Source organism: Leptodactylus fuscus, chromosome 1, assembly GCF_031893055.1.
Source record: "Leptodactylus fuscus isolate aLepFus1 chromosome 1, aLepFus1.hap2, whole genome shotgun sequence".
Classification (NCBI taxonomy): Eukaryota; Metazoa; Chordata; class Amphibia; order Anura; family Leptodactylidae; genus Leptodactylus; species Leptodactylus fuscus.
This window is the reverse complement of record NC_134265.1, coordinates 82,603,609-82,627,090: the sequence shown is the minus strand read 5'-3', so window position 1 is coordinate 82,627,090 and position 23,482 is coordinate 82,603,609. Positions and strand designations below refer to the sequence as shown.

Sequence of the window (23,482 nt, the reverse complement as noted above, 5' to 3'; positions counted from 1 at the left end):
GTGGAATATGATAGTTGGGTAACTTCTTCACTGTTCCTCTCAAGCAGTTTTTCAGCTCACCTTCCTGATCTTTCAACCATTATTAGGTCTATCGGCTCATCGTACAACATCTCAACGAGGCGATGCTGATGTATATAAAATACAAAGCAGAATATTTCAGAGACTACTCAGTTCATTTTATATCATGTCGACACATTGGCTAGCTGAGGGGTCATCTAGGATCAGAGTTAGGCCAATCAGTATCTCTTTCCCTGGACCCCATCTAGAGGCCTAACTAACGGGGTAGCCGCAGTAGCAGCTGCCACCAGGCCCAGGATATTAGGGGGCCCAGCGGCAGCCACTACCGCTACTGGGTTTTTTTTTTAAATAGGCCGTTACCTGCTGGAGTAACCCCAACAGGTGACAGGCCCTATTTACTTACCGATCCTGGCTCCTGCTCATGGCCCCAACATCATTGCAGTCAAAGGCCTCTGAGAAGGTCGGCATGATGTCGACATTATAATATGTCTTAAATAAACCTTAAATTAAAGGTTGCCGTAAATTTGGAGTCCCATGGAATTTTCTTTTCTCATGATACATGCTGGATAATAGGTCTGTGTGTGCAGGATACTGATGGCTTCTGTAGCTTTTATATACATCAGCACTGCCCCATTACTTAGATGATTTTCCTTTCTACACCCCATGGGTTCTCACGTCTTACCCTCTGACAGATACATAGCCTATATGTACAGTAAGCTTGCTGCAGGATGCCATGTGTTTTTTCCTCCCCAATCTACATGCTTATATACAGTGCCTTGCAAAAGTATTTGGCCCCCTTGAACTTTTCAACCTTTTGTTACATTTCAGACTTCAAATATAAAAATATCAAATTTAAATTTTTTGGGGAAGAAGCAACAACAAGTGGGACACAATTGTGAAGAGGAACACAATTTCTCTGATATTTTAAACTTTTTTAACAAATAAAAAACTGAAAAGTGGGGCGTGCAAAATTATTTGGCCCCCTTGCGTTAATACTTTATAGCGCTACCTTTTGCTGCGAATATAGCTGCAAGTCGCTTGGGGTTTGTCTCTGTCAGTTTTGCACACTGAAAGACTGAAATTCTTGCCCATTCTTCCTTGGAAAACAGCTCGAGCTCAGTGAAGTTGGATTTGTGAACAGCAGTTTTCAGCTCTTTCCACAGATTCTCGATTGGATTCAGGTCTGGACTTTGACTGGGCCATTCTAACATCTGGATACATTTATTTGTGAACCATTCCATTGTAGATGTTGCTTTATGTTTTGTATTATTGTCTTGTTGGAAGATAAATCTGCGTCCCAGTCTCAGGTCTTTTGCAGACTCCAACAGGTTTTCTTCCAGAATGGTCCTGTATTTGGCTCCATCCATCTTCCCATCAATTTTAACCATCTTCCCTGTCCCTGCTGAAGAAAAGCAGGCCCAAACCATGATGCTGCCACCACCATGTTTGACAGTGGGGATGGTGTGTTCAGGGTGATGAGCTGTGTTGCTTTTACGCTAAACATATCGTTTTGCATTGTGGCCAAAAAGTTGGATTTTGGTTTCATCTGACCAGAGCACCTTCTTCCACATGTTTGATGTCTCCCAGGTGGCTTGTGGCAAACTTTAAACAAGACATTTTTTGGATATCTTTGAGAAATGGCTTTCTTCCCACTCTTCCATAAAGGCCAGATTTGTGCAGTGTACAACTGATTGTTGTCCTATGGACAGACTCTCCCACCTCAGCTGTAGATCTTTGCAGTTCATACAGAGTAACCCCAACAGGTGACAGGCCCTATTTACTTACCGATCCTGGCTCCTGCTCATGGCCCCTGGTGCTTCCCCTTCTGTGGAGGCCGCTGTGATCATGAGAGGGGATCGGTAAGTAAGGCCACGGGCCCACGTACCCCACAAACATCGCTATCATTACACTCGGGGGGGGGGGGGGGTCTTTTCAGACTCCCAAGTATAATGAGCAGAGGACTGGAAGAGGTGAGGGAACATTACAAACGAAACGCTGTTACTTACCTATCCTACGCACTGGAAGGCTTCGGGCCTACTTGTTGATGTCCCAGACGTCAATATACTCTGAGGTCTGAAAAGACCCCAGAGTATAATAATTGTTCATGGGTGCTCCACAATGGGGCATAATACTGTGTGCAGGGACCACTGTGGGGCATAATACTGTGTGCAGGGACCACTGTGGGGCATACTACTGTGTGCAGGGGCCACTATGGTGTGTAATACTGTGTACAGAGGCCACTATGGGGCATAATACTGTGTGCAGGGGCCACTATGGGGGATAATACTGTGTGCAGGGGCCACTATGGGGCATAATACTGTGTGCAGGGACCACTGTGGGGCATAATACTGTGTGCAGGGGCCACTATGGGGACACAATACTGTGTGCAGGGACCACTGTGGGGCATAATACTGTGTGCAGGGACCACTGTGGGGCATAATACTGTGTGCAGGGGCCACTATGGTGTGTAATACTGTGTACAGAGGCCACTATGGGGCATAATAGTGTTTGCAGGGGCCACTATGGGGCATAATAGTGTGTGCAGGAATGCGGTTTGCACGCACGCTGGGAGGGTTGGCTCGGTCAGGGTCAGGGGTAGCAAGGGGGGATTAGCTTGGGAGGGGCTATGTCAAATGTTCGCCTTGGGGCCCAGCCATTCCTAGCCAATGGCCCCATCTTCTAAATCACACTGCGTGTTCCCCAATAACCAGTCATCCTGTAGCATATCGCTGCAGGCTGAGGTCTACTGCTGTTGGGGAACATTTTAGGAATCTGCAAATGAGTATCAGGTGATATTTGCATGTAACTGTATTGTGGGTTCCCAGCATGAATTTTACTGAAGGGCCCTAGACACCCCAGTCCAACACTGTGTATATCAATTTTAACCTAGTTGATGCAAACTACATGAAACATTTGTTGAGCTCAAAGCTATCTCTCTTCAGATGCCAGAGTATAACAAGTGGAGGCCCAGAGAAGGGGCCTCTTTCTTTTGAGCCTCCTGTGACATCATGTGCCTGGGGTCACCACTGTGAATGGGTCACAACAGTGACACGGCCACGCTGAGCATTAGAGAAACAGATCAGATAGGTTTCTTGCATGAAGATAATGGTGCTTGCTGTCTGTCAGCTGCGTATCTTACACAAAGCTACATACAGCATTGATATAAGCAGCTGCCGTGTAATACTTTATTTCCCCTGCAGCAGGCGCTGTTTGTTAACCATCTTTGGAGCTAGCACCCAGAAATCATCATGGGATGATTAGATTAATTTTAGCTATCTAGCTCTTTTATGTATTATGTTATATAGTAAACACACATTTATTTGGACACAGCTTGTGTATAGGAGTTACATGTTGGTGTTATTCATGTAAATATTCATGTATTTGACAAATGACCAATAGAAAATGTTCTAGTACATTGCTATATTGTTAAATTGTGTTAACAAATTAATTTCTAAAAAATAAAATTACAAAGGGAGTATAGTAGAGAATATATTAGATAATAATTACCTTGTGTCCCAGAGACAATGGAGGGATATTAAATGCAAGTAGCTCTTTGATGTTTATTTGTCATGCTTTAATGCTTGTCTTTACATCTCATTGCCAATTCCAGCATGTGGTGTACTCTTGTATATGAGAGAATAAACTGTAATGCAGCAGCATTGTGTCCTTTCCTACAGGGAAACGAGTGATGCGGAGTGTTCTTTTAAGTTTTTGCTTTGTGACAGTAATATTTCTAAAATAGCAGGAAAGCAAACAACATGATAAACTGATGGCTGGGACATTGTGGAACTGGCCATGCTTAACAGACAGCAGGATTGTACTGCATGATGTATCTAGAAAGCCTAAGAGTAATGTAGGTTTGGCTTTTGATGGATGTTCTTATTGCACCAACTACTAAAAGAAGACAGTTATATTTTGTCAGCGCGTCTGACATCTTTTCTTTTCTTAGGTTGGCGAAAGATTATAATGATTCACACTTGCTATTATCCTGTATTATATAATGCATATAAGAGATATCTACATATTGGACTTGATATTTTTTGCTATAAGAATAAAATTGGTGCCATTTCAGGCTGCATAGAGTTGTATATTCATATCTGGTGCACACACAACATAGTGTACAAAATCCCTGCTAACATTCTAGCCTATGTATGCTATGTATCCACTGTATAAATAATAGATATCCATAGTCAGGTTCTTTGTACAGTTTTTCCCTATATGAACATTTTGAAATATATCTATGTGAGTTACCCAAGGGTGAACCCTACCGACTAAGAATGTTCATTGGTCTTTGCTGCTCTTTATTTCTTTTATATTAGAAGACAGATATTGTCAGTGACTTGAGTTAAGTTATCCATGATTAGAAAACAGGGCTGCTTCCAATTAGAAATAGCTCCATTTTCTTTTCTAAGGTGGTGACATCACATCCATTATTCATGTGGCCATGTTGCAGCCTATTCCCATTCACTTGAATAGGACTGAGCTGTATCATGGTCATGTGGTCAATGGATGTGATTAGAGATGAGAGAGTACTGTTCGGATCAGCCGATCCGAACAGCACGTTCCATAGAAATGAATGGATGCACCTGGTACTTCCGCTTTGACGGCGGCCGGCCGCTTAACCCCCCGTGTGCCAGCTACATCCATTCATTTCTATGTGAGCATGCTGTTCGGATCGGCTGATCCGAACAGTACTCGCTCATCTCTAGATGTGATGTCACAAACCTCTGACAACCCTGGATATCCCTTATAAGTTACTTTGTGTACAAGTAGTTTTTGGCAGTCTGTGATCTGACTCTTTGTCTCTTAACTAAGGCCTGGATCACATCTGCATTTGGGTTATTCCATTGCCCTCACTGCATGAAAAATGTGGAGAAAAAGGCGCTGCAAGCAGCACTTTTTTCTCTGTATTTATCGTGCAGAAACTGAGGGGTGAAACCACACAGACTCCATTGTAGTCTATGGGGTCCAAGGGTTTCCTAGGGTAACCACTTTTTTATGCGGATTAGATTTCCATTCAGGGGGGGTCCCCAAGCACACTCCCGAAATGGAAACCCATGCACAGATGTGAACCAGGCCCCGCCAATAAGCATATAGCAGGATCTGTGGCACTAGCAAACACAGTGATTGAACCCAGAAGTACATATGACTGTAAACGATATACTTTCTACTTCTGGCTCCTTATACTATTTGTTGCCAGCATCACAGCTGCTACCAGATAATCACTGGGGGTGCAAGGTGTTGGGCCCCCGCATATTTTATATGCAGGACCCTAAGAGAAGGTCATCAATATATCAAAATTGTGGAATCTCTTTTGAGGCGGATTCCGCATCAAAATCCGCTGCCAATAAACTGTGTGAACTGGCCCTAATAATAAAGAATGCCACATTACAAAGTAGTATCAGAGGCCATAGGTAGAACAGTAGTCAATAGAACATAGTCAGCATAATTGTAATCTCTTTAACCAAAATAACAAGAGTATTTGCAAATAAAAAGATGGAAAATTGGCTGATCTATATAATATGAAAGTGGAATAGAAAAAAGGAGAGCACATAAAAAAAAGGATGAAACAAAACTGAGAAATAAATAAAACATAGGAAGAAGGAATAGGAGATAAAGCACTGCTTCCAACAGTGAATAAAGGATCTTGAGGTAAGAATAGAAAGACTATATTACCTACCCCAGGGATCACAATTGTAGACAATACGACAGGCAAGTAGCACATGATCGGTTAATCCAGAGGGACCAAACCTTATGAAAGTGCGGAAGAGTGTCAGCTATAGTAGCATTAATCTTCTCAAATAGCATTATAGTATCCATTTGTTTAATAATGTCAGACATCAGGAGAGTTAGGGTCTGCCATCTGGTTTTTTTGGGGTCTTTATTCACTTTGGGGGGGTGATGAAGCAGGTCATATGCACTATTTAGATATAAAGCCATAGGTTCAGAGTTGTGTCCTACATAAATGGGTGAGGCATGATGCCAACAATTTTGCTTTATACTTGCTTTAGTTGGTGAGAATGAGTTGTAGATATTACATTGGGCCCATGAGCTTTAGATTATACCAGTGTGCACAAGCTGGGTTGGAAGCGGAGCTGTCAGAGGGTACAGTGCTAAATCTCAGAGCAATTTCCCATACACATTTCATCTTCTGTGAACTGTGAAGAAAACCTGCCCAGAGAATTGCACATACAGAGAAAACACTTGTTCCAGTACAAAAAAATGCAGATATTTATGATATCCACTTATAGGTCAAAGTACACACTATTTTCACGTGCTATACACAGTACTGCCTATATCTAAGCTAAAAACTTTGCTTCTAAGGCCTGGTTCACATCTGTGTTTGGTAATCCGTTCGGGGAGTCCGTATGGGGACCCCTGGAATGGACTAACGAACACATTGGCAAGCGGTGAGCTTATGAAAGTACATGGACCCCATAGATTAGAATGGGGTCTATGTGCTTTCTACGCAGTCTCCGCACAGAACATGCGAACAGAAAAGTACTTCACAATCTACTTTCCTGTCCGCATGACTAATGTGGGGACTGCACGGAAAGCACAGTACCCCATTCTAGTCTATGGGGTCTGTGTGATTTCACTGCACAGCGCTTGACAATGTGTTCCCCATGCGGACTCCCCAAACAGATTACCAAACGCAGATGTGAACCAGGCCTAACATACATGTATCAGCTACAACTTTTGTACATATCATAAAAAAAGCCACATGCATGCTTTTAGCTGTAGTTCTACAATCCTAAACACCCTTATCTAGGTTCATCTTGGATTCCCTGGTTCATATAAAGAATGGCAAAAGCTACAGTGAAGAGAGTAGTACACTTAGCTGAAATGCTACAGGGGACTTGCATTAAATTGTATGGATTTTGGTGCATGTTTCTTGTGGATTCACTGCTCCATATTGCTTACAATATATATATATATTTTTTTTTTTTTTTAAAGAACACTATACTAAGCTTCCTTGACACTCCATGGTAACATGATGCTCATCCCCCACCAGTCTCTGTATACTGGGTCTACAATGATGATGTATTTTTATAGTGATACAACAGTCATGTATCTACATGGCATATAATCACTAGAGGCCAGGATATAGAGTAGGGGTCAGCAACCATCGGCACTCCAGCTGCTACAACTCCCAACATGCTGCGTTCATTTCCATGGTAGTTCAAAGAGACTAGTGGGGTGACCAGGGTAGCATTACCATTGCAGTGACCAAAGTATACTGATTTTTTTTTTTTTTTTTAAACTATTTTTATCTTGCCATTGTTCACACCTTCATACTTTGCTGTGGATCAGGAGGTAATACAAAGTAAAATCGGGTTTTGTTGTGCATTTCAACTTCCCCTTTGAACTCAGTGGTGAAAATCCACAATATATCCATGATTATTCCATGTTAGGACTTGGCATGCTGAGAAAAATACCTGTGCTCAGCGGTGTAGCCATAGGGGATGCACCAGTAGTATCTGCATTTATAGATTTTGCATAGTGAGCTTCAAGTTACGCCTCTGGCCTTCTAGTATGCTTGAACCGACTTCGCAGAAACGAAAAAGATGCAAAAGGGTGCAACTCTACAAAGTAATGCAGATTTACATGCCGTATAGGCCCTGTGGAAACTGGGTGACAACCTCTATGGCAAGAGTAATGGCTGTCATTAGTACTTTAACTCAGAAAGGTCTGAATAGAATATTAACAGACTTCTCAGAAGGATACAACTTGTCCTGCTGGTTTTACACGGAAATGCTTTTTATAAAACAGGAGACATTTTGCTAATACACTGTCAGCATTGTAGTTGTATACGTCAGTCCCTATGCTCAGCGGGCACCCAAGTTATTTTACTTCTACATACATATGGCAAATTACATAGGAACAGAATGATAAGTAGAGTCTGCGTTTAGACTGCCTGGAGTTGAATACCAGGAGGAAACCATTTCATTTTTGTTCTTTATAAATATGCAATTTTTATATTTACATATATAATGTATCTTGTGAGGAAAGATGGAAAAAATAAAGAATATATATATATATATATATATATATATATATATATATATATATATATATATATGTAAATTTTTTCCCAGCAGTTGAATCCCCATCTCAGTTTACTGAACCATGAGTCCACTGGAGTATTTGGTTTCAATGACACAAAGTGGATTTATGAATAGCTATGCGGCCTCTGATTTCTAAGTGAGATGCTGCAAGTGGTACTCCATGCTCCTATTACGACATTGATTGAATGCCTTTGTTGAAATGTGAGTTCCTTTCCTATGCGCTGATATTTGTCTTCTAGTAATACATTGAATTCCTGTTATTATTCTGCTGTGAATCTACAGTATGTTACACGATTATGATTTTAGAAGTTGTTTTACTCATTTTATTGCATTTTATTATACAATATATACATTCTATCCCATGCTGATGTAAGGGATTAGATATTCTGTGTACAGGACTGTGGGTTACCTGCTATTTACTGCAGAGCATATGTCATATTCACCAACACATAGGTCTCAGACTGAAACCTTGGAGGCACAAAAAGATTTTTCTATGGGTTTCTAGCAGAAAAAAAAATGTGGCATGCTCAATTAGATACCACATAATGGAGGTATTCTCTCCCCCTGAAATACAGTGCCATATGGAGCAGCATATGGTGTTATATGGAGTGTTTATGTGTTATGGTAGAGTCTCTGGAGCAAATATCAGAAAAATAGCAGGATCTGATAACAGAGAACAGTAGAACTTGCTGTTATAAATCCCATACAGGGTTGAGAGATAGGTTTTCAGACACCCAAACGCCTTCACCAGTGCCAGCCACGAAGGACTTTTACTGAATTGGTCAGGTTATCACCACATAAACTGTACAAGAAGTAAATGCTTCACAATTGGCAATCAAACCAGAACCCACAATAAACTTACAGGGCAGATAGAATCGGGAAAATAAACATGCAGGCCAATGGTCAGTTCCATAAGATCACATCAGAGACAGAATCGGGATACAAATGGAAAACCAGAAACAAGCCAAGGGTCTGAATAAAGCTGTACAGTGCACACGATCAGGGTATAGAGCAGGGGTCCTCAAACTTTTTAAACAGTGGGCCAGAGGCAGAGCAGGTTGCACAGACATCGGGAGCGGTGCCCTCCAATAGGTAAAGTGAAGTGCGCTCCATGGCCTGGCCTGAGCTCCCCAGGAGCTTCATTATAAATGCACGCCTACCGACGTTGTCGGTGGGGCCAGACAGAAGTGCTTGGAGGGCCGTATGTGTCCCGCGGGCCGCAGTTTGAGGACCCCTGGTATAGAGCCTAACTAGAGTACAAACTAATTAGCAGGCACCTAGATCAGGAGGAAGTGGGTTTATATATGCCTCCTCAGCTTCTTATAGGCCAAGCCCAAAGAACTCTGTCACCTTAGAAGCTTCCCAGTTCAGCACAGTAATCTTAAAGCCACAAGGTAAACAGGAATTCCTGACCTGATGGCTCTGTAGTACACTACTTATACCACCATCTTTTCTTTTTTTCCCCACTCCATGCCAGTGATTGGTGTTGTAGGAGGACAGATTTCTCTGTTATGTGAACTTGTTCTCCACAGGCCCTCATTCCCGAATTAAATGCTTCAAAAAACCTGGACGTAGAAGCACACACCATCACATATAGGCAGCACACACACATTATAGTCAGTCATGTTCTGTTGTATGAATTGTTCTAAAATATGTTACAATTTAAATTATAGAAAATTCTTTCTGAGTACAAAATAGACTTGTAAAAAATACAATTATTCAATTCATAAGCTACTGTGAACAGATTGTCCAGTCTGTATATGCCATATTGTGATAGGAACCTGGTGTTTACACTGCCAACAATGTGCTAGCATACCCAGCATGTAAGCGCCAGCTTCCTGCATTATCATTACTAATGTCGAGTGCTTCTTTGCACGTATGACATAGTTCTTAGAATTCCCAGATATTCTGATTTTATCGTTTATAACTTCTTTTGTAAATGATTGTCAGGCAGATGATTGCCGCAGATCAGCTAAGTGTGCAAACTAATAATTAACGTACATTCACTAAATGACATGTTTTATCCTACCCTGCATCTGATATACTCTATGGCCTGCTACACAAGAATATGATTTTTTTTTTTTATCTCAATGTATAACACATCAAAAGATGTGATCTCTGCTGTCTCAGTGACATGTATCAAATCCAACTTGAGCAGAGTAGGAGACTCCCGCAGAGATCCCATTTAACCCCCGTCAGACTTCCTTCCAGCGCATCGACTCACACTATAGCTCACAGCTACGAGCTGTACATATGAACATACAAGGACTTCATGCAGTCATGCCAGTTACTTGTTGTAATTACATAGAAAACTATGTCGAAAAAAACTTAGCAGAAACACAGAAGAGAAAAACTTGTGCATTTTGTCACTGCTTTTCTACTGCGTTTTTTATTTTTGGCTCTCCATCCCATGTAAGTCTCTGGGGAAAAATGACACATTTCCACAAGTAAAATTGATATGCTATGTTTTTCAAAAATGCAGCTTTTCTATAATATTTTCTTCCACAATGTGTGGATTAGATTTCATGAAATCTCATTCACTTTTCTGTCACTGTAAAATACTGCGGTTTTTTTCTACTCCATTTCTGCATTTGTGGGCCCCAGCCTCAAGCAGCTGTTCAGGAATATATCATTAAGGCCGGGGCCCCACGGGCTAGAAACGCCGGAGGAAAAATGGCGGCATTATCCAGTAACAGCAAAGTGGATGGGATTCACGTGAATCCCATGCCCACTTTACGTTAACATCCACAGCACAAAAACGCTGCGATTTCGAAAAACGGTGCGGTTTTGGAAATTGCAGCATGTAAATTATATCTACCTAAACACCAGCGACTTTCCCATAGATATAATGGTAACAGAAAGTCAGTGGAGGAAAACTCTGTGAACTTACTATTCAAAGCACTGTGGGAAGAACCGCGATGCGTTTCTACGGCAGTTTTTCCTGCAGTGCTATAGTGCTGCGTATTGTCCCGTGGGGCCTTAGCCTAAAGGGTTTTTCCGGGCAAAAAATGTTTATTTAAAAAATGTACCTATATACTTTTTAGTGTATTTTGACTGATTTCTGGTGTCTCTGGGGGCCCCTAGTGTCTCCTGTTTTGGTTTAGATCCTTCTGCTTCCTGTTATGTAACTTCCTAACCCCCTCACCTCTTTCCACGTTCCTTCCTCACCCCCCCCATACACTCCCTCCCTGTCTAGCTATCCTTCCTATCCTAGCTATCCTATATGTCTTACCCTACCTACTCAGCCCAACCCCCGACCCATATTACATACTTACCCTCCATGGCTTATTCCTTTGAGAACAGCCTCTTCTCCTTCTGTACTGTGTGTGTGTGCACGCCTCTAAGTCACCTCTACTGCGCATGCGTAGACACGCAGTAAACCCATCCACATACTGGAGACAAAAATCTGCAGCTGAAAAGTTACGTTTTCAAAGACGACTGTGCTTTTGAGAATCAGTGCATGTGAATTATATCTTCGGAACTGCTTTTTTTTTCCATTTAAGTATAATAGAAGCAAAAGTCCACAGAGGAAAACTCTATGAAAATGCAATGAAAAACACTGCCGAAATAACTCGTTTTTTGCGTTTCGCTAAGGCCTCATGTTGCAGAAGCGCAGCCATTTTTGTTGCAGCTTTGTTGAGTTTCTTTAAGCCAAAGCCAAGAATGTCTACAAGAGGAATGGGAAATATATAGGAAGTTCTTATACTTCTACCTTTTGCTCAATCCACTTCTGGCTTTGGCTCACAAAAACGCAACAAAAAAAGCTGCGTTTCCACAACATGGGGCCATAGCCTAAATGGTGTATGTCCTCAGGTATTCGCCTCCTTTGCTTGGATTATAATTTGGTCTCCTTGGTTTATAACATATGCTTCATTGTGTGACATACACTCACCGGCCACTTTATTAGGTATACCTGTCCAACTGCTCGTTAACACTTAATTTCTAATCAGCCAATCACATGGCGGCAACTCAGTGCATTTAGGCATGTAGACATGGTCAAGACAATCTCCTGCAGTTCAAACCGAGCATCAGTATGGGGATGAAAGGTGATTTGAGTGCCTTTGAACGTGGCATGGTTGTTGGTGCCAGAAGGGCTGGTCTGAGTATTTCAGAAACTGCTGATCTACTGGGATTTTCACGCACAACCATCTCTAGGGTTTACAGAGAATGGTCTGAAAAAGAAAAAACATCCAGTGAGCGGCAGTTCTGTGGGCGGAAATGCGTTGTTGATGCCAGAGGTCAGAGGAGAATGGCCAGACTGGTTCGAGCTGATAGAAAGGCAACAGTGACTCAAATAGCCACCCGTTACAACCAAGGTAGCCAGAAGAGCATCTCTGAACGCACAGTACGTCGAACTTTGAGGCAGATGGGCTACAGCAGCAGAAGACCACACCGGGTGCCACTCCTTTCAGCTAAGAACAGGAAACTGAGGCTACAATTTGCACAAGCTCATCGAAATTGGACAATTGAAGATTGGAAAAACGTTGCCTGGTCTGATGAGTCTCGATTTCTGCTGCGACATTCGGATGGTAGGGTCAGAATTTGGCATCAACAACATGAAAGCATGGATCCATCCTGCCTTGTATCAACGGTTCAGGCTGGTGGTGGTGGTGTCATGGTGTGGGGAATATTTTCTTGGCACTCTTTGGGCCCCTTGGTACCAATTGAGCATTGTTGCAACGCCAAAGCCTACCTGAGTATTGTTGCTGACCATGTCCATCCCTTTATGACCACAATGTACCCAACATCTGATGGCTACTTTCAGCAGGATAATGCGCCATGTCATAAAGCTGGAATCATCTCAGACTGGTTTCTTGAACATGACAATGAGTTCACTGTACTCCAATGGCCTCCACAGTCACCAGATCTCAATCCAATAGAGCATCTTTGGGATGTGGTGGAACATCATGGATGTGCAGCCGACAAATCTGCGGCAACTGTGTGATGCCATCATGTCAATATGGACCAAAATCTCTGAGGAATGCTTCCAGCACCTTGTTGAATCTATGCCACGAAGAATTGAGGCAGTTCTGAAGGCAAAAGGGGGTCCAACCCGTTACTAGCATGGTGTACCTAATAAAGTGGCCGGTGAGTGTATATTGGCCCAAATTCTTCCCTACACGCACTGATTCCAGTCTGCCATTCAGCCCATAATACTGAATCTTAACTATGGTACGTAACTCTGTGGCCTGCACTATGATGTTTTAAGTCGTATTTCACACACGTGTACCTGAAACCTAGCGGCATTAGAATGATAGTCTTGCTTCTGCCGCCATATCCCGCTCATTGTGACAGACAGAGGTAATTGATGTAAAGAGAACACAAATTGACATTAAGTAAAGCAGATTCATTAAGCCTTTTTACATTCATTTAGTTCCTTTGATGGTCAGGCAGTCTCACAGCCCCTGGCGCGTGGAAAACTGATTTTTTACAGCCATAAGTAGACTTTCCAGTCACCTGTGTGTGACATGAATTGAAATGAGGCCCAGGTTGCACTAGGAAATGCTTTGGATTAGCCAGAAAGCCAGCACTTGCTACCTGATCAGAGCATTCATTATTGTAGCTGGAGCTGACAGGAGCGGGCCTGCTTGTGCCGCGCTGTTTCCTGCGCGAGAAGGGTTAAGTCTGTTTTCCTGTAATCCGCTGTTTTCTACGGGCTTGTTCTGTAACCGGCCCTTTTATTTTTCTCGTCCCCTGAACATCTGTGCAGTGATTCCTGTATGTGACGCCTCGACATCCTTTCCACTACTCCAGAGACAATGGTTATGTTTTATTGCCGATGTGTGTTGTACAAACTGCATTTTTTCGTATGCATCTGGCAGCCGGCGCTTTCAGACGACACACTTTAGTGTGTAAACTAGGCCTTAATATTATTGTTTATCTAGCAGAGAAAACGGCGAGTTCAGCTCAATAAAACGCTCTCCACGTGCCAAATTGTTAACAACCGAGACATTTTCTGGTGTTTTTTTTTTTTCTACAGATGGAAATACAGTACGTATACGGAAGCTATTAGCACTATAATTGCTGTCTGTCACTATGACAACAAGCCGCTGCAGTCACCTGCCTGAGGTCTTACCAGACTGCACTAGCTCAGCGCCCTCCGGAAAGACAGTAGAAGATTGTAGCAGTCTTGTGAATGGACAGCCACAGTATGTCATGCAAGTTTCAGCAAAGGACGGTCAGCTGCTGTCTACAGTAGTGCGGACTCTAACCACGCAGAGGTAAATGCACATTATTAATATATCCTTTTCATTATTTTGGGAGTGAACGAGGGTGCTTAACAAAGCTCAGTACTGTGCCGGTGCCTGAAACAATGACTTAACACAGTGCAGCGAACAGTGGGGAACTTCACTTATGTGGCTCGTAGATATGTTGAGACTTGTAGGAAAAATAATTCCAATATAATTGCTGATATTGTTCACAAAGAAAAGTGCTGAGCAAAAAAAATATCTAAATCTTTAAATTCTTGCAAGTTCCAGTAAAGTGCATGCATGGTGATATTGTGAGTGTTCCCTATGTCAGATTTTCTCCTGTCTGGTTTTATTAACTTTGTAAGAAGAGTGTTATTGAGCATGATGTTCTTTTCTGGGATGTAGTCGTGTAATTGTGTTATTTGGAGTTGTTACCTTTTACACCCTAAAACACTGGTTAAATATGATCTTTATTTACATGTTCTAGGTTCTGTGTTGTTTTCAGCTGCATAAAGACAGGCAAAAAGAAAACAAAAAAACACCACTACCGGATGGTGGTGATAGTAGTTTTTCCCAGGGCGCTTCCACTTGGAGAGGGGATCTCTCCTCTCTGAGCTGGAGTGATGTTGGTTGGAAGGGCTCTGATGGTGAGGCAGGCATGACTCAGGAGGCCACGGATGCAGAAACAGTAACCGTTTATTGTAACAACTGGAACAAAAGTAAACGGCAGCTTCCAAATGGGAGTAGTAGTAGCAATGTGTTCAATCTCCCAGCCTTGGTTATAGGATCTTGCCCAGGGATGTTACAGGCTCTATGGTATACTTTTTCCACTACTCCTCTTCTCTTGCATCTCCCAGATGAGGATGCTAAGGAGAGTGGTGCAGGGAGATCTGATAGGGGTTTCGGTTACCTGTAGACTAGGCCTGAACTCGTTCCTCTTGTCAGGGTCCTCTCCTATTCCTCCTGGCACGGCACAGATAACGTTCAATACTCCAGACATCAGCAATTCCCTTCTCAGGGCTGTCTAGTGTTGAGCCTGGGGCAGAAGACAATCCTCCTTGAGGCTGTAAGGCTAGCCCTGCAGAGATGCTCTGCACACTGTACTGCACTAAATTCTAGACTGGACTGAACTGAACATCAACAGTCATGGTGGAGATTAGAGTCTCCTAAAACCCCGCCCAGTGGCCTGTGATTGGCCAGGGTTGAACCAAGGCAAAGGTTTGAACAGTGAGGGGGAAATAACAAGGGAAAGCTGCAAAACCATGACATATAACACAGAACATAAAGAACAGGGCATACCAACATAACCCAGAGGCACAAAAGACAAACACTTAAAGCAGTAGCACTCTGGGATGCTGCAATAGCACAGTGCTCTAATAACAAGTAACACAAAACATAAAATATAGAGAACCCTAAGACAAATCTGACTTCACAGGACTAAATACAAACACATATTTGTCATATATTCATGTTGTAATTTGATCCATATGCCATAGTGGATTTCCAAAGTGATGTTGAATTAGAATTTATTATTCTTACTGAACTGCTGAGATCTTTTCAAATCTTATTTCAACATTCATGTTCATTGCAGATTTTTATTCTCTGAGAAACTGAGGTCTTTTAAGCTCTCTTTGCACAGATGTCAAATAGCATTATAAGCTTTGCTGACACCAATGTGTGCGGCAATTCAGTAAGAAGATACTTTTTTTCTCATATAGAAAAGTATCTCAGCTGGCCTCATTTCTAAATGACATGCCTTCAACCAACCGTGACTACTAAAGTGGAAAAATACCATTAATGGAAATGCATTACATGCAAGCCAAAGAATTCAGAGTGAATAAGGTCGCGCTGCTCGCATATCGTGGCCTCATCTTAGGGCATATCTCTTACAGTGTACCTACTAATGCATTGTTCCCTATAATGACAGTAGATATTATGTTCTTCATTACTGCCATGGTGTATTTATGTAGAAAGGACAACCTTGAAAGTTTAGAAAACCCATTCCTGAGTAGATAGAACCTCACTCTGGAACCCTCATTAATAAACCTGAGCAGAGAGTAGCTACAAAGACCATCTTTCACTCTGAAGAGCCTGACATGTCCATGCATTGCATTGATTTCAATAAAAAATGTGTAATGCATCATTTCCTCTGTTGTGAGGCTGCTGGGGAATTTAATATTCGCTGCCAGGATCCTCCACAGATTACAGATGACTAATGGAGGTCCCAACAGTGGCCAAGTCTGCCCTCGGATTTTTGTTGGAGGCCCCTTTTAACATCTTAGTTTCAAAGGTATTTATTGAATTATAGCATGGATACAACAGGAAAGCTATTCATGGTTCCCAATCCGCACACTTCCTATATCAGGATGTGAGCGGATGGGAATTGCTAGTGGTTCTATGGCAAAGGCAAACAGTGCAGGAGACAAGGAACAGACTTGTCGGGTCCCATGACAAATTCTGATTGGGTATTCTTTCGGTAGCTTCAAATAGGTGATGGGATTGCAATAAAGTGCTCGGAGGGCCCCTTAGAACTGGCCAGTTATACCCATGAACCAGAGGCATAGCTAGGGGTTTGGCACAGGAGGGGGGGGGGGACCTATCCAAGTAGCCCCCGATGCAGTTTTACCAATATTATCACCATACAGTGAACAAAACATACTCACCTGTCTTCAGTGCTCCAGTCTAGCATGAGCCATGCCTTTGATGATAGAAGTCTTGGGCCACATGTGACTGCTGAGGCCAGTAATTGGCCACAGGAAAGGAACTGGCAACGTATGTGAGTGACGTCACAGATTCCTTTCCTGTGGCCTCAGCAGTCACGTGCAGCACAAGACTTCCATCTGGCAAAGTCAAAACGCGCAATGGACTGGACAATGGCATCGGACACTGGAGCACTGGAAACAGCTATCCTCCTTCCTGACATCTGAAATTCCTGGACATCTCCTTTAAATCAATAATGCTCACCCTAAATTAGCACAATACCCGATTGATTAATAATACCTGACATAAATGCTGCTTCCCAATGCCCTCTTAGATTAACAATACTTCCTAATGATTTATTTGTATTACCATTGTCAGCCACAATGCCCCTCTTAGATTAATAATACCCCTAATGAACTATTTGTATTACCAATGCTTGGCCCAGTAACCCCATATATTAATAATACCCCCTTAGATCATCACTGCCCTTGATATTAACCTATTCCCCTGCTCCCCCCCCCAAAAAAATTAAAAAATAAATAAAATAATAATCCTCTCTGAGTTGGTGGGCATAGCTGTCATACACTGCACACAGCGGGTAAATCTTCTCTATAATGGTCTCTCTCACTCAGAAACATCCGCAGGATTATACAGGACATATATAAAGAGGTGCTGAACTATACTGATAAAGTGCTTTTCTATTCACCTTTTTTTTTTCTTTTTTTTTTTTGTAGATTGTGAGCCCCATATAGGGATCACAATGTACTTTTTTTTTTTTTTTTTTTTTGTCCTATCGGTATGTCTTTGTAGAATGGGAGGAAATCCACACAAACACGGGGAGAACATACAAACTCCTTGGAGATGTTGTTCCTGGCAGGATTCGAACCCAGGACTCCAGCACCGGCGGCCATTTTGGGGTACCTGCTCTTGCAGTTCAATACAGGAGCCGGCCGGCGGCCATTTTGGGGTGGCCTCTCTATGCTCGTGTATAGAACTACAAGAGCAAGAGAAGCCAGAAGAGGCAGAGTTGCTGCAGAAGAAGGAGGCGGCGCAGGAAAGAGCTCTGGGCAGCAATGGGGATGCGTTCATCGGTGTTTCAGCGCTGGGGCCCGCCCTCATTGCTGCGGAGAGCTCATTTGCATACCGGTTAAAACCGGTATTTCTACGGAACGGTGCGGCGGAGACCACGTCTAAAGGTAGGAGACGTATAGCCTTTCTTAAGGCTATTCCGACGTGTTCATTAGAAAAAAAGGTAGTTTAATAGTAGAATCCCTTTAAGCTATCCCAATATATGCATGGTATCACTCCGAACCACACCAGTTAGAAGTTTGTTAACATATCCAACTTCCTTTTCATATTAGGTTTAACATTCTGTCATGCTAAAAATATAGCACTGTGAAATATTCACTGCCTATCAGTACAGAGTCTCAAGTGGAACAGCGTTCTTAATGCCATTGATTTAACAATAGTGATTTATTGTGGCTGGGTAAAAATAAATACATTATATAAAGCTATCCAAAACCACAAGGGAGAGGGGCTTTTCAGGGGAAATAAATCAAGTTGCAGAAACTAAAAATGGTGTATTGGCCGTACTAAGATAAAACCATATTTCATTCATTTCCTGTAGGGAAAGATAGAGAACTGTGCTTTAATATACGTAATAATATATGGTAGAGTCTGTATAGATGACACTCAGAAATATATCACTTAAAAGTGTGGGAAAAAGTGATCCATATCATTCTAATAATAGGTAGAGTAACCTATGGTTAGCAATCTTAAAAGGACACTAAGCCATGAGGACACTTGAACCTAAGTATTAATAGCCAGGTCGTGTAGTATAAAGTATTAGCTATACAAGACAGGGTAGTTACAGTTTGAGTGATTCCGCGCTGTTTTCTAGTATTTACTTAGATTCTACAATGTGTAACTCTCCAAGGTCTTTTCAAGGACAAACCACTATGGTTGTGCTATACTCTACTACAATTGGTATAGTATTTCAGCTACAGGTTACAAAAAATATCCACCTTCCCTCTCTTCATCATAAATATAGATTATATTGTGTATATATGTCTTTGACTTCACAGGACATTCAATTCCCTATACAAGATTTTTTTTTTTTTTTTTTAAAAACCCGCCATTTTCTCTTGAATTGGTTGAAGTCGCCTTAACTCTTTGGTCAATGAACTTCAAACACCTATTTTTTCCATTGCTATTTTTCCTTTGTCGCCTTGGATTTCATTCATGTGGACATAATTATAAGGAAAACACATTGTCATCTGCATATCTGCTAGCTAAACTCGTGATAGTACCTCACTTTTTTATTGTTTGTATGTTCCACACATAGCAGCTGCCATGAGTCTTGTGGAGAGAAGAAGTCTTTTGCTTGGGGTGGTCCCATTCCTTTTATCATTAGCCATTGCAGTGCTTGTAAAGGGGAGTGGGATTAGCTGGATGGTCATGGTACTAGTTTCTTATGTAATGGCTTACTTCTAGTATTTGACTGCTGAGACCATGGTTGAACTTGCCCTACAGAGTACTTAAAGATCCACTGATGGGCCCTAATTCTGATATGATAATGGACATAATAAAACAGGGCTCTGAAGCATGGTGGCTTTGAATCCGATCACGGGAAATATTTGCATTGAATATGTATGTTCTTCCCATGTCACTGATAGGTATATGGCTGATAGGTATATGGCTTCCGGTAGAAAACCTGACCCTTGTGGGGGTTGAGTATGAACGCCTGTATGTCAGCCACTAATTCCCCAGCTTCAGAACACTGCCTCTGTTTTGAGTCTCTTGGTGAGAAAAGTGCATTACAAATGTCATTGTCATTAGGCATCGAAGGTCTATCAAAAGACAGTGCTAATTCACATCTGACATTTAAGTCAATATCGTGCCGATAGGGTCTATTTCTCACAAACTATTTTACAATTAACTTATTAGACACAGTGTGCACAACCTTTCTGATCTGAGGATCACAATGTTAGATAGTGTTACTCCCAAAGGCCACAATACATTTAATGCGGTATTCCCATCATAGTGATATATTGATAGTATATGCCATATAAATCTTATTTTTAGCATTTACCCTTCTACTGAGAATGTGGCTCTCCTACTACACAATTAGTCAATCCAGAGAAAAGGAATTGAGGTGAGCATACATAAGTGTGGCTTTCTCCATCATAGTTTATGAGAATTATGGAAACCGGCAAGTGTTTTACATCCGCATATATTATAATGAAGCTCTCTTCATTCATTAATACACAACCATTGTTTGTTTCTATATTACTGAAAGGAGAAGAACCTTAGGGGTGCCAGAGATGGTTGGGGACCAGGTTGTGCACCCCTGTATTAATCCATATTGAAGATATGTTCTGTGTGCAATAATCAGAATAAAGGTTTTGACTACACTAAAAGTGAATGTTGACTATAGGTGACCATGTCATTTGGGTGCCCCCAGTTTCCTACAGACTACAATCTCACTAAATCGGTTCAATGGGGCATTCCACCCATATGTTCATATAGGCTTTCTCCAGTTTAATGATTCATTAAAGACTGAGTACTATGCAGGTTTTAGGCAGGAGCGGAAATTGGTGCAAAGTAAGAATGCTTTCATATATAGAAGCGTTAATAGTTTATTGTTGTCAATTAACAAAATTAATTGAATGAAAATGAAAAGAGAAATGTAAATCATATCAATATTTGATGTGACCACCCTTCGTGGATGAGTCTTGGAAGTGATGATATGACCCCCACAGTGCCCTGGTCTCAGCATCATCCAGTTTGTCTGGGATCACATAAAGAGTCAGAAGGATGTGAGCAAAAGTACATCCTCAGAAGATCTGTACTTAGTTCTCCAAGATGTCTGGAACAACCTTCCTGCTGAGGTCCTTCATAAACCATGTTAACGTGTACTGAGAAGAATTAATGCTGCTTTGAAGTCAGAGGGTGGGCACACCAAATATTGATATCATTTCAGCTTTCTCTCTTGTTCATTCATTAGTTTTGTTAATTAACTATGCACGCTTCTATTTCTGAAAGCGTTCTTACTTTGCACCATCTTATACCTGTGTAAACGTTTGCACAGTACTATATGTAATGAGGTGGAATGTCACAAAACAATTTAATTCAACCTGTAATTATAATTAACATCTTAATATATTTTGTATTAAATCTATTAACCTGCAATTCATTCGTTGTAGGAAAATGAGCTTTTTGTGTTTTACATTCCCAGCATTTGTAGCCTCAACTATCCCTGGAAATGGTGTAAAGTAGACTACAAGTATATTCCAATCTGCTTGTATACAGTAAGCTTAGATGAATTGTATCTATGATATCAAATATAACAATATAACAAAAATCCTGTCTTTACGTCTTTATCTTACAGCACTTTCAATGATCGCCCAATGTGCAGGATTTGTCATGAAGGAAGTAACCAAGAAGACCTTCTCTCCCCATGTGAATGTACGGGAACACTAGGGACAATACACCGCAGCTGCCTAGAGCACTGGCTTTCATCCTCCAACACAAGCTACTGTGAACTTTGTCACTTCAGGTTTTCTGTGGAGCGCAAGCCTAGACCATTAGTAGAGGTCAGTACATAATGCATGTTTCCAGGCTTATTCATTTATGTTTCCAAATAATGCTGGAAATATAGTGATAGAAAAAGCTTTGGTACACTGGTGATCATAGGACCTGCGGAAAGATGGATGAACCTCTGAAGATTTGTTTCGGTTCAGGTGGTTTGGATCAATGATTCATTTCGTGTTGAATATGTCTGGTACAAACTGGAGCTTAAATTTGTTGAAAAACTATTGTATGACACTGTCAGGGCTCCTAGAAAGCTGCTCTTTACATAACTTTGACAAACAAGCCAAAGTTATGTAAAGTGAGTGTGATATGTATGTCTATGGAAAAACGAATGGTAAGCAGTGGTTACAGACTCCGAATTTAACCATACATTGCGCTGACACTTGCTTTGCTGACAAACGCTCCAAAAATGATCCTTTTTCAGGGGAAAGGTGCTTGCGCACTTGCTATATTATACAGACATAATGGTTATATTGCAAAAAGAAATAGTTTTATACTTGGTCTTCTAAGTGTTACTTGATATTTTGAAGAAAGGTTTGTGGCTGTGAGCCCAGTTGAATAGTGATGATGAAGAAGAGGTGACTTTCCAAAATAACCATCAAATTATTGTTTCATGAGAGCAGATGTGAAATCAAAATGGCTTTGACATTTCTGATACAGGTTTTTTGCAATGGGGACTGTTTTCAATATAACTTTTTTATGCCAACGCTGTGACAGCAGCAGTATGGTATAGTAGAAAGTGATAGACCAGGCCACAGGACAAGTCTGGCTGAGTGATGGCACGTTCTGTAGCTGTGGCAATGTGAGAGTCAGTACATCATGGAATAATATGATGGACCAGACTAACATGTGATGGCAGTGATGATACCTGTGGCAACATGAGTGGCAGGTAGTACAGTATGGAATAATATAATAGGCCAAGCCACAGGACAAGTCTGGCTGAGTGATGGCAGTGGTGGTACCTGAGGCAACTTATATGGCAGTACAACATGGAATAATATTATGGACCAGGCGGCAGGACATGTCTTGCTGAGTGATGGCAGTGATGGTATCTGTGGCAACATGAGTGGCAAAGTGGTATGAAATAATATGATGGACTGTTATTCTGTAGTTCTATCGTAACTGTTGATGCTGTTTTATAGCAGAAAATGGAGCAATTGTTTTGGATCATGCAGTGATGAATAACACGTCTGTCCTCTAGCTTGTGTATCACAAAATGCCTCATCTTGTTGCAAAGAGCGTTATCTTCTGTCTGTGACATCAGCACTGCAAGGTCTTCACCCACCACTCATTATTGGATGAGAGGCTGTCAGATGATGTCAGACAAGGCCAGAACATCACACACTTGTGTATTCTATGCTGTTTTCTCTGCACAATATATTTTGTGGCGGCCATTTCACCGAATTGAATCACAAAGTATTCAGTTTTGTTAAAACATTAGATCATAAACGGATGGGGTTGTTGGCTTCAGAAGTACAATATCCATCACAAATCTTGTATCTTTTGTATACTGAGTATGCTAAGCGGGATGAGTAAATGCTAACTTGGCGGTTTTAACCTTGATACTTCTAGAGGACCCGTCACCACCACGCATCAGTGAAGCAAGTGATATTCCTCTACAACTGCTGCTTCATTGATGCAAGTTGTAGTTTTTTTACTTGTATGTTCCTCTGTTCACATGTTAGCGCCAGCACTAATACCAGTTAATAGCCACATAGGCATTTCCAAGTGCTTCAGTGTCAATGGCTGAGGTGACATGCCACTAATAGTAAAGCACTACGGACCACTTAACTTTTACCTGCTGCAAAGGCTAATAGCACTGATAACAGAAGAACAGGGGAACATACAAGTAGAGGGCATAACTGGGGCCCAGAGCAAACTCTTGACTTGGAGGCCCCATCACACAGGTTA

General features: G+C 41.6%; 1 protein-coding gene across 1 annotated transcript in view; it reads left to right on the top strand.

The window, feature by feature from the left end:
• MARCHF3 (membrane associated ring-CH-type finger 3) overlaps window positions 1-23,482 on the top strand; it is a 180,576-nt gene that overhangs the window by 94,726 nt on the left and 62,368 nt on the right. The window contains exons 2-3 of the mRNA XM_075272502.1: window positions 14,068-14,308; window positions 21,369-21,573. Coding sequence (XP_075128603.1) covers window positions 14,124-14,308; window positions 21,369-21,573 — 390 coding nt within the window. The 5' untranslated portion in view covers window positions 14,068-14,123. The remainder of the gene's footprint in view (window positions 1-14,067; window positions 14,309-21,368; window positions 21,574-23,482) is intronic.